General features: G+C 39.2%; 1 protein-coding gene across 1 annotated transcript in view; it reads left to right on the top strand.

Moving 5' to 3' along the window:
• Nucleotides 1–12901, top strand: part of CNTN1 (contactin 1) — a 255488-nt gene that overhangs the window by 194346 nt on the left and 48241 nt on the right. The window contains exon 15 of the mRNA XM_075080998.1: nt 9692–9812. Coding sequence (XP_074937099.1) covers nt 9692–9812 — 121 coding nt within the window. The remainder of the gene's footprint in view (nt 1–9691; nt 9813–12901) is intronic.

Here is a 12901-nt window from a genome sequence, read left to right as displayed (position 1 = left end):
TGTTATGCATTCCTAAACCTTATTTCTAGGCTTTCAAATGCAAAGAAAGTGCAGGTAATCTCTGTTGCTCTTCCACGGGCAGCTCAGTCTTCATCACTCAGGACAGGGGGGACAGTAGCATTGCATTTGAAGTCTGCAATTTGTAGTTATTCAGTGATACAGCACTTAAGTAATAACAAATGCAGAATTTTTAACAAATTCAACTAATCCAATAAAAAGGTTTATACAGGGCATGAACAAGAGGAATAGGCACTTCCAGTATTTCTGTTTCAGTCATGTATTAATTTATTCTTACGTTAAGGTTTGTTTTTTTTTTTCTCCTGCCTACTGCATCCATCTCTGGCAGTTCTCAGCTCGAGTCACTGGGTGGCAGGTTTGCTCGGGCTTTCTAGATGCAACGGGGTGAGCTGTTGCGCATTTGACAGCAGCAGCCCTAACTGCTGGGCTTTAAGCAGTGGAGCCACATGCTGCCACCCAACCCTTCACAAACATAAAAGAAAAAAAATATTCCATCATGAATATTAAAATTACTGGATATGTGATGCATGCTTTCTGTGCTATAATTTCCTGTTGATGAAGGATCCTCATCTGTCTTCCTGATAGTATCACTATTAATTTATGTGACAATGCAGATCAACATGCTGAAAATTGATACAGCCACAGTATTTTAGTTCTCAAAATAATACTAATATTGTTGTCACATACACATAACGGGATGCTAATGAAATTCAAGTAAATACCTGCATAAGTCTTCCTTCTTTAATTGGAAGCTTTGGTATCTCCATCATTTGATGAAGGCAAAACTAATTTGCATTACATTAGTGCTAAAACTTATTTATCAAAAGAACATTTGTCAGTGCTCTTTTGATTTCCTATGACAGTGATATTTTAAATGAAAAATATATAAATTAATTGGTTAGCATTCAGGGAGTCAAATGGAGTCTTTGAAACCCCACTATTAAATTGATTGCTCTTGATTTTATGTATGGTTGTTCCTCTGGTTATTTGATTGAGGAACTAAACATTAACACATCCTTTGCAAGTCCTGTAGGGATATAGCTTTCCAAGTCATCTGGAAAACTGTAACATTCAGTCATCTGTTATTTATGGATCTGCTTTTTGTCATGTATATTTAAAGATTGAAAAGCTTACTTTTAATATATATTTTAAAATATACACTATCAAAATAAGTATATTCTTTTAAGTTTGTTACAAAAAAAAATCTACAGTATGTGAAGGTGTGTAACAATTTTTTTTAATACTTTTGGAGCCACAACTAGTCCATTTGTACAGATAGTCAGAAAGAGGAACTCCATAATTTAACTGATTCAAGTCAGAAACTTGTACATACACTTAGGAAGAATCCAAATGTAGGCTGTTAGTCAGGTGTTAGTCAGTTAGTAGAGTGTTAGTCAGATATAGGCATGCATACATTTTAAAATACTTTCCGTACCATCAATATTTCTGTGTTTGCTGCAACGTTTTTAGTTGTCTTAAACAATTCAGTGAACCTGAAACTGTGATCTTTTTCTCAGTATTTTATCTTTAATAACTTAAATTAAATTGCCATACAAGTGTTCAGGCACTTGGCCTACTTGCAAATAACTTACTTTTGTAAGAATTAAAAGAAAGAGGAACTGGTGATGGAAAAATACAGAAAGAGTGTAGAATAAGTTTTGTCCTAGAGACAATTTACTTGTTGTTTGCTCATGTTTTCTCCTATTAGCAGTGAGATTATCAAAAGAAAGTAAGGAAAAACTGTATTCAGGTACCTGAGACCCTTTCACACCTACCAAAATGCAGGCCTATCATGGAATGTCTGGATCATTTAAAGTACCTTACTGAAGTGGTTTCTAAGCTCTGTTCTTGACACCCAGTGTGGATTTTGCATCCCACAGAAGGTACTATCCTTATTTTTACATAAGATAGCTTCAAGGCTTCAGTTTCCTTTGTGATCCTAATTTATCAAAAAAAGCATTTGATGGAGCCCCACGCAAGATGTTGAGTTTCCCTCTTCTCTGCAAAAACAAAATAAAGCCAGCAAAAACCAGAATTCCAAAATGGTAGGTGCAAAATTGGAGCAGCCAAGACTATTTATAAGAGAACTTGTGGCTTGTTGCTTTATTTTTTTTAGATAAAAAATATTTTTTAAAAAATTGTGAGAATTTTGGAATTCTGTTAGAATTTTTTTGCATGTCAGAGATGCTTGGTTTCTATTGTATGGCACTTGAGTTTTGTTATGAAATTTACCTCTTGCATTTAAAAAATATCAAAAAGTAGAAAGCAATCATTCTGTTCCTATTGTAAAAGGAGAAGAATCAAAGATGCATGCCCTCAAACCCTCTGCTGAACTTCTCAGTGATAGGATTAAGATGATTAATTGTTTGAAGCATCTGACATGTGAGGAGAACCCAAGGGAGCTGGAATTATTTAGCCTCCAGGCGAGAAAGCTCAGGAGGATCTTGTCAATGTGTATAAATACCTGGTGAGAGGGAACTAAGGAAGATGGAGCCAGACTCCTCTCATTAGCACCCAGTGAGTGGACAAGAGGTGATGGGCAGCGACTGAGACACAGGAAATTCCGATTAAACATAAGGAAAACATTTTCATTGTGAAGGTGGTCAGACATTGGAACAGGTTGCCTGGAGAGGCTATGGAGTCTCCATCCATCAACTTATTCAAAATATTTGGACTGAAGAAGGCCCTGAGCAACCCGTTCCAGTCGACCCTGCTTTGATCAGGGAGGTTGGACAAGATGCATCCAGAGATCCCTTCTGACTTCAGCTATTGTGTGATTCTGGTTTAATATAGCGTAAAAAAATACAGGCGAATGAAGTGTGTAAGCAGTATTGGCAGCAGTATTTTGCTCAGCCAATACATTCATATGCTCGTGCACAGTTATTTGTCTAATGGGATATCAGCACATTTCACCACAAGCAGAAACTCCAGTGTTTCAAATACGGAGTTAAGGTATTGGACCAAAGCATGGTACCATCAAGAATGAGGTCATTTTGGAAAGTGTGTCATGAAACTTTATTCTTTGTTCTCTCCAATTTCCTTGAAAACAGGAATTTTAACATTCTGAGAACTGGCAAATCATTTCATTTGAACATTTGGGAATTATTTACTTCACCAGCAGCTTTAATAATGGATTTTTTTTACAGAATTGGTAGGGAATCTTTCCCGGGAGTTCGCAGGACAATAAAGGTGTCCTTACTGACGCTGGACATTGCACAGCATTGCACCCAACTAAAAATCTCTCACAGAATGAAGAGCGTTGTTCAAGATGGTGCTGACACACCTCAGTGTCATGACTGCTACTGAGCAGGAATTAAGGCCTGCTGAATCCACAGTGTGCTTTCCAGTGTTCATAGCTTCAGGGACGCGGCACAGATGTAACCAAACATGTTCAGCACAGAACTTGCTGGTCTCGTAGCTCAGGCTGTATTCAGCTTTGAAGTTGCTTCCGAATCCCAACTGTCTGTGTATAACTTGTTCTGGTGTCCCTGCAACCATCATACAGTTAACTTTGAATAGTGTGGACTTCACTGTATTCTCAAAAGCTTTTTTTTTCATTATGCAAATATTATTCATCTTACTTTATCCTTTCCCAAAGTACAGAAAGCTTTGCAGTTCTAGGACCACATAATAGTCTGGAGATGCATGGCCAGACGGTTACTTTACATTACAGTAAATCACACATGGAAGGACCTATTTCTTTGCTCTGAATGTAAAAGGTGGTTAGTTCAGCTACCAAAATCCACTCTGTAGATGTCTAAACTAGGTGAAATGAATTCTAGATTGAAGGCAACATTTTCCAAAAAGGAAAGTTCTCCAAAACAGCTGTTTTTGTAAACCATGGAGAATAAATTGGACTATAAAAATCCTATTAGAGGAATATAGCTTAATATCTGCTTGGTTTTTGTAAATTATGATAATTTGCAATTCCTTCTCTGGACATGGTAGAAAAAGGTATTTTACTGCACGCTCCTGCTTCAACATATTACTGAGTAGATAGTTTTATTGTATCAATCTCACCTTGCCCATTCCAGTTTTCTACAGCAGAAAAGAGACAAAGATTTTAATTTTAATTTTAATTTTTCTTCACTGCTTCCCCTGGTAATCCTTCTTGCAGAGTATGGAGTCTAGCCACAGCTGTATGACAGGAAATCAACAGACACTTCAGGAGGAGAACAGAACCAGAGAAGTATGTTTAGATAGGAAAACTCGGTTACCCACTGACAAGGAAGAAGAGGCTGTGTATGGGTTGGAACGAAACCTTACAGACAGCATTATAGTGAGCTCTTTCAGTACAATTTGTTGAATATACAGAGGGGGGAGGTGATTGTTCACCAAATCAGTTGAGCTACTGCTTTTTCTGAAAAAGAGTTGCAGGACTCTCCAAAGGCACTGTCTCAGTACATTGCTTTCAGTGCCTTAATATATCAGGGGGAGGCTTGAGGCATGAGTGAGTTGGAAGTCTAATATTTTGGCTAGGTTTGGGGTAAAATTTAGAGGCTAGGGCCTAATAGTAATGTAGTGAGCATGGAATTAGATGGATGGAGTCAGTGGTTAAGAGCAAGGAGGGAAAGGAAAGCAGAAGACATAGTGCGAGGGTGAGGCCAACGAGCAGTTAGCTCTGACAGAAGCCTTTGAGGAAACCTATTATTAATCCACAGTGCTATTTCCAGCACAGAGAAATGTAGTCTGTTTAAAGGATCAAGAGATGCCAACTTCTGTGCTAGAATTAAAAAAATACATTGCAAAATCAGCTGACTGTAATTTTATGTGCTTGTGAGACTTCACAAACTACCAAAATCCATGTACCATTCCTAGTTAGGCAGCAGGAGCTGAGAAGGCCAGGTGTGAGCACTACTCAGAGAAATATAGTTGCAGTGTATTGTGAATTTTCATCATCAGCTGTAAAGTTGTGAGCCTTGAGTATAACTGAACAAGCACCTAGGCTGTTTCTGCTGTTGGAAATGAAATAACAGGGCATATTACCACAGGGATGCTGGTACAAAGCACAGTGTCCTCAAGCATTCTCAGTGGTATGCGGAATGGGGAAGAATAATATATTTGTTGGAAGTATTTCCCAGTCCACATTTCAGGGGTAGAATTAGCACTGTACTTCCTTTACATATAAATACAGTTCGCTGAAGGAAGAGGTTCTCCAGTGGGAATGACTCTGTCATCATTATCCTGCTGGGTTTTTATCTATCCAAAACTTTCATGCCAGCCATTACTTATAAAGGAAAGGGAGATAAGCTCTCCTGTGAATAGGATTGAGACGATAGAGCTGCACTGGAGGTGTTGTCCCCGTGTCATCTCTGAACTCAATATCAGGAAAGCAGCTATAATCATATTTACATTAACATTCGTCAACACCTGTTGGATTGTGTGTTCTACTTGTATCTACCACATAGGAGATCCTCTACAGGAACAAAAGAATTCACATGAACTCGGAGTTAATGATTTTAGGTACAGGTAGTAGAAAAAAATGTTTTAAATTATTGCTAACTTTGGAAAAGCAGATTTCATCACTAAGAATCCCATCTCCTCCACATTACTTCTTATCGATTCTTTTATCATCTTACCTCTGCTGTGTATTAAACACTTCTGAAGCTCAGATGTCTAGTTTTCAAACCTGAATTTAAAAAAAAAAACAAAACCACAAAAAAACCTGTCTGTGCTTACTAGGTTCTTCTATTTCTGCCAAGTTCATTTTATAATTACAAACGGCTCATTAGCTTTATACTAACATAAGTTCCTTTATTGATTCTGAGGTCCCAACAGAGGAGGATACTGCTTTCAGTCAAAAGACTAGATCCCTGTAAATGATTTTTGACCACACAGGGGCACATTCTGATGGCTTTCAGTAATTTAGTGCACTGACAAAGGTGATAGTCAAAAAAGAATAGTGAATCTCAGAAATAGGTCATACAATGCTATTTTTGACATCACTATTAAAGCATAAGTATAGGGCTCATATGATGAAAGTCTTTGCTTCAAACTTGGTAAATAACTGAGTGGTGAACCACAGATACCCTTGGAACATCCCTGAGTACTGCTATCACTGTTTCCAGTCTGTGATTCAGTTTTCTCTGAGTTAAGGAAGGCATTTTTAAACTTAGCCAAGCTGAGGTTTTTGAATGAAAACATGCAGTGCATTCATATCTAATTTGTGGGAAGAATTTGCTGATGCCCATGCTCTTTATTTGCTTTGTAAGCTTTTCTGTGTAAGCTCTTCTTTTACCACCAAGAACTTAGGCTTCTTCTGAGGTATGGAAAGCTTCATCACCAACTCCATAAAACCTTTCTCCAGGAGAGCTTCTTAACCAACAAGACACATTACCATATCTATGGGTTGTTAATTTTAAAATTATGTTACATTTTCCCATCTGTTTTTCGTCATCTAGATTTTAAGACCAAGTTCCCATATGGGAAATTAATGTTAGAGTAAGTATATGGGGACATTGTTAATAAATATAATAAAGTATTCTTATTAAAGTGCTAACATAGGAATTAATGAGTACTAAGACTATTAAGAATTTGTAATCATTTGTTATTGAAGTTATGAGAATTCTAATTTATGCGGTTTTTCTAAATCTTATTGCTTTGCCCAGCCTTGCTTATGTTTATTTGCAGATCAAAGTGCAAGCAATGATCAGAGATTCACAGGCAGCGTTTCTTTCTAGGATGGCATTTGGTGTTAATAAACTAAAGGTTTATACACAGCACTCAAATAGAGGACTGTTTGTCTCTTTTATTAAAACCAAACCCAATAAGAACAAAATGGAGAAAAAAAAAACCAAACAGTAACTGAAACCTCAAGGAGTTTGAACTTCTTCAGCTTCTTTGTTGTAATTTTTTGGAGGGCAGAGGAGCAGGTAGCTGCCCTCTCTGCTCCCATAGAATTACTGACACTCCCACTGATTTTTCTTCCTGAAAGCCGTTGACAGCATTGCTTAGCCCAATGTAGACAAAAAAAGGCTTACATGTGGCTAGTCAGGCAGCCAGCCAGCATTCACTTCTGCAGTAATCCCCACAGATTTTCAAAGGATGCTGTCCTTGAAGGCTGTTCCTCTGGAGTTCTCATGAATAAACTGGGTGGGGGCACCTGCACAGAGATGCCGCTGTCCGCAACTCACCTCATCTCTGTATCCTGCATCCACTTTGGCAAATTAAATTAAAAGCCCTGTCATATTAGTCTTCATTGGAAAGTGTGAAAGTATATGTATTTTTATATATATATACATGTACATAGTTTAATAAAAATTAAAAGAGAAATGGTCAGAAATATAGGAAGAATGTTGTATTGTTCACTGATCCAACTGATCTGTTTGATCATTGCTAACAGCACTTGTGTCACTCCAAAAATTAAAAAGTACAGTGTAACCTGCATTTCTCTCTGACCCTGTGAGGCAATCAGCTGAAGTATTGCTAGCCAGAATTAAGCAGCTTCTTTCATGTGTGCTTGATTCTCCTTTTATCCAATCACCAGTTTACATCAGTAATTTCTTAGAGATGTGAATTCTTATGTTGGACCGAAAAAAATTGGCGTTAACAGATTTCAGTTTGTGCTGAAATTTTATGCCAGAAGAATTTGAAGCTGGCATCCAAAATCCTCACTGGAGTTTGGAAAGGAAAAGGATAGTTTTATCTGGCTATTTTAATCTCCCCTAAATATGGACTCTAACTGGCATTCTAGTTTCAGAACATTTGGAAAAGATTTAACCTTACTTTTTTTTCCCCTCCTTTTTAATCGGGATACATAAACTGGATGACATAGCTTTATTTCATTTCTTCAGAATGTCTAAATGCAGAGACACTAATGGCAGCCCATAATATCTGAGATTGTATTGAAGGTCTTTGTTGTTCCCTAGAACTTTCCATGAAGATAGCACTAGTTCTTACACTGAAATATTTAGCAATTTCTTTTTTATATACCATTTTGCATCTGAGTTCTTTTTGTTCCTGCATGTGAAGGTTTCAGGATTGCAGTGAGTTACCTCAGTGTTTGCTTTGTTTAGGTTTCTTTTAATAGTATTGCTGAACAATCTGCAGTGAATTAGGAAGTCTGAATGTTTCCCATTTTGGTATAGTGTGGTATAGATCCATCTCTTAATCTTTTGTAACATTTTTACTTCCATGAAAGCAATCAGATATATTTTGGAGAGAACATTTGGGTTTTTGCTGAAATACCTTTAGGACTAACACATGTATAACCCTGTGATTTAACTTAGTAATCTTCCTGCAATTAAAATGCAGGATAGATAAGCAAAATATTTCAAGTGTGTTATTTTTAAACATTTATATAAATGTCTTAACATAAAATGTGTTTTTCATTAAGAATAGCTGTGTATATAGCGGTCTCTGTTCTACTCCTTGTTTTACAGGTGCACATCTAGGTACTCAGTGGGTTCACAGAAGTGTTGTGGGACAAAACGCTTTATTCAGTTTGCCGATCTGTACACCCACAGGTAGCAGTAGATAGTGGCCTTATAGCCATCTGAAAGCATAGCTGTATATTTTCCCAGTAGTCTTGCATTGGTGAAGAGTGTTGAGCAAGGGTTAGGTCTGTGATGATGAGTGTGTGAGCCTCGTTGAACGGTAGATTGCTTCCCTGGAGGTCCTGCTGCCATTTGCCAGGGAGCAGCGAGGGCTGAGCTGGGGGGGTAGCATGGCCGGCAGCACCCGAGGGCAGGGAGCAGGGCAGTTCTGCTGGTTGCAGCCAGGACCAGGCACAGCCCAGGGGTGGCCGGGCATGGCCACCATGAGGAGGCCGGGTCGCGGTCGGGCTGGGAAGTGAGCTGGTGGCTCGGCAGGTCAGGATCGTCAGGGCCTGCGGCCAGGCTGGGCTGGGCCCTGATGGGAGTTATAGCTCTGGCGGGGCCAGGAAGGCAGCGTTCCAGCTCAGCAGCAGCTCCCGCAGCACGGCCAGGGTTCGGTGCTGGCTGGGGCCTCCCTGCAGTGCTGTCTGCGTGCACCCATCCCAGGTTGCCGAAGGAAGGGGCTGCCCTGGGCTGTGCTGCCTCGGAGCCATCCTGGAGCCCCAGCAGCCCACCTTCCCCCACAGGGGTTACGGTCACTGCCATCATCCTGTCCGCCGCCAGCACCACTGCGCAGAATGGGGCTGGCCTTTCCTTTAAGGAGCTGTGGTACGTGTTGAATGTTATTGTTTCTTCACAGGCACTTCATTTTAGTGCATCTTTATTTAGGCTGTGATTGTAGCCTCTCTGCAGTAAAAACATTTGTACTGCTTTAGGCTTGCAAAGGAAGAGCTAAATAGTATCCTGCTCTGTTAGAAGGGCTGCATGATAAGTTATCACACAAACATGCATAAAAAAGCACATTTATGAAGAAAATTCTTGAGTAAATGTCATGTTCAGATATGGTCTTCAAAAGGTAAAGGAGAGGTGTTGGCTTGTAAAAAAAAAAAGCATTTACTAAGACATCTGGGTTTTTCATGTCTGGTAAAGAGCAGCAGCTCCTCAGGAAACACAGGACACTTTCAACAGCTGTCATATAAATTAGATGTATCTTTGAGATGATCCATGTTCAAAGTAAGCACTTGGTTTTTTTCAGAAATAGCAACCACTGTATATCATTTGGGAGGGATGTGTAGACAGGAATCACATAGCTGTACAGGGATGTTTACCAGCTTCACTAAGTACTATTTTTGTGACAGATTAAATCCAACGGTGAGCTGCTCATTAAAAACGTTCAGCTGCGGCACGCTGGAAGGTACACATGCACCGCTCAGACGATCGTGGACAACTCCTCGGCTTCAGCTGACCTTGTGGTAAGAGGTAAGTGTCTCCAGGTAAAACTGAAACATTGCTGATTTACACCTAGATAGGCAGAGTGTTTCTGGTTCTTTAGACTACTTTGTTTCTCATCAAGAAATGACAGAAATTAAAATGAGAAGTGCATAAGCATGTAAAGTCCTTTAAGTTTGCTCAGGGTACTAATTCTATTCCAGACATTTAGATATCTAACTGAGCATGTGTCTTCCTGAAAAGCAATAAAGATTTTTTTATTATGGGCATTTTTGTTATATTGAAGTAATTTTTAGATAGTTTAATTCTGTGTTCATTGTTAAAAATAGATTTTAGATATCATTTCAATGTATCTACTGTATAACAGTTTTAAGAAGCCAGTTTTGTTGTCTTATAAAGTTTAATGGTATAATACTAGACCTACATTAAAAGGATTCTTAGTTTTCAAATCGCAGAAACCAGGATATTTGGAGCTAAGGTTGTCACTCCAGTGTTAACTAATTCATGTCTATTAAGTGTCACTGCAGTCCCAAAACTCTGTGCTTGCCCACATGGTACATATCCTACAAGATCTGTTACAGTGCGTGGTTTCAGTAATGTGAGTTAATTCATGTCCTTTGGGCATTTTACTCTGTTTTGTGCCTCCAGGTATAACGTATTCTGAAGTGCTAACACTTTGTCATGCTGACAATTCAAAGCAGACATAACTTGTACTTGGAACTGCAGTGCTGTCATGTTTTGCCCCACGTTTCAGTTATACTATAGAGCTGTATAGCAGCTGAAGTATAGCTTGTGCCTTGATTGTGAATTTTTGTCATCTGAGGAAGTTGTGGACTTGAATCTTTCTGATTTAATTTTCGCTGGGTATTAACAGCCAGTGAAATGTCATCAGTTTTGGATGAAATGTCAAAGCAAATACGATATAAGTGGTAAAACTGCAGAATACATCCACAAAGAAAAAGAGAAGGGTTTGTTCATATGCCTTAGTCTTATGTAAGCAATTCCTCTTAAAAATAAAAAAAGAGACAAGGTGCCTTATCAAGCTTCTGATTCTCCTTCCAACCCAGCAATTACAATTAGAATCATTGCTCTGAGGTTAAGTTGTGGAAGAAATTAGCATTCATTTTAGGCTCAACATTCAGGTTTTAATACGATGAACACAGTTCTGCTTAGTGCTGAGGAATTCTCACTACCATTTTTGTCAGTGGAAGACTCAGCATCTTACAGGAGCAAGGTTAAATATCTGATGAGATATGACAAAGATGGCATTATAGTTTCATTGCATTGGTAGGAAGAGACAGCAGCAGCAAAGTATGAAAACACAGAGCTAGGTTCCAGAGTGTCTCATCCATGAAGCAGTAAAGGATAGCCACTGTTCATGCAGGCACATGGAGGTACTTTGTCTGTCCCTAAAACAATTTAACATTTCATATGGAGTGTCCTGTGTGATCTTAGAGTATTAAAATTGCCATTATGTTCAGGAGAATTGCAAGTGATATTAGGACACTGAAGACTGTCAGGCCCCTGAGCACACCAACAGGCCTTAATGGTCCTGACCAGCCTCACCCAGGACACCCACCCATGCAACTGCCCGGAGGTCCAGGAGCCCCGTTAAACTCAGCCCTGGACCTTCAGCCCTGACTGGAGCTATGTTACAGACATGCCTGCTTCCAGCTCTGTCTCTGGCCTTGCCTCCTGGATGGGCTTCAGACCTATGCTGTAGGTCGCTTGTCTCCTGGATGGACCACTTGGGTATATGCAGTAGTTTGTCACCTGGATGCGCCTGATTCATTGTTTGCAGCACCTAGGACTGCCATATCAGCACCTGGCTCTGCCCACTATATTCAGACTCTGCAGGACTGTGCCCCATTATTGAAGGAACTGCCAACCCCGGGGTTACTCATGGGTCCTGGCTCAGCTTTCCTGAGGGAGCAGCTGGCCCTTGGTGTTTCCTGATACATGCCATTTTCAGAAACTTTCAGAAACTGATGAACCTTTCCATACCTTCCAGCCTGAAGGCTTCTGAAGTGAACAGTCTTGCAGGAGAAAGGTTCTCTCAGACCTTATTTACCCTAGTCCTTAGACCTGGGCTAGCAAATATGCATGTTACCAGGGTGGAGAGTTGACTAACAACCCTCATCTTAAAAATCAGCTCTTAGCAACAGCTTCCACTTCATGCATCCTCTCTGAAAAGTAAGAAGCTGTTTCCACATGTAGTGATGTATTTAGTCCTTACCTTGAAAGGGAGGTCTGAGGACAGGTAATTAGTAGATTAGTTTTCAATGCGAAGATTTGAATTTTAATAGAAGTTGGTTATGAGCAATCCAGTAGTTAAGTGATGTACATTTTCCCAAAGTTACTAAATGGGAACCGTTCTTGGATCTTAGGAGAAGAAACAATCAGGAATTTGATTGTCAAAGTCATAGGCCATAGCCCAATGGATTGCGTAGAGTGGTCACGCTTATTTCTTTTTAAGCAATGGCATATATATTCTTTGAGGAACCAGTCTAAATTTGAATACTTTTGGAGTCAGGAATGGAATTGCTTGCTCGTTAGAAGGATAAATTCATTGAAACTGAGGAACAATATATGCTAGTATATTTGTTTGATTCATTTAATTCCTTTTGCTCAGATTTTTGGAGAACGTAAGGAGGTCAAGAGCTGATGGTACATTTGGCACATGGAGTGTTTAGATCTGATGTAGAAATCTCGTTCCATTCTTTTTGTTAAGTTGGTTTTGGTTTGGTTTTCTGTGGTTTCTCTGTAAATACAGCAGAGAAATATATCCTGTTATTTCTTGTTGGGTTTTTATATGCTCTGGGACTTGTTCAATCAGATTGTTGGATAATTACCTGAATCATGCTGCCGTGTTATTTTATCTCTGATATGGAATCAGAAAATACTTCTCAATAGTTCTAAGCATTGTCTCTATACTTACACAATAGTTACTATATATCACATAACTGTGTATCATATAAAACAGAAGCATAATGCAAAAATTGAACAGCCAATGTGAAAAGAATGATCTGAAAATACCTCTTGGCCAAGTTTCTAAGTAGGTACTAAGCTTTGGGTTACAGAATTACTGTAAGTTTGAGGACTTTTAGCACAGCTTACTG

Source organism: Phalacrocorax aristotelis, chromosome 1, assembly GCF_949628215.1.
Source record: "Phalacrocorax aristotelis chromosome 1, bGulAri2.1, whole genome shotgun sequence".
Taxonomy (NCBI): domain Eukaryota; kingdom Metazoa; phylum Chordata; class Aves; order Suliformes; family Phalacrocoracidae; genus Phalacrocorax; species Phalacrocorax aristotelis.
Note: the sequence above shows the minus strand (reverse complement) of the source record. Positions and strands in the feature narration are given on the sequence as shown.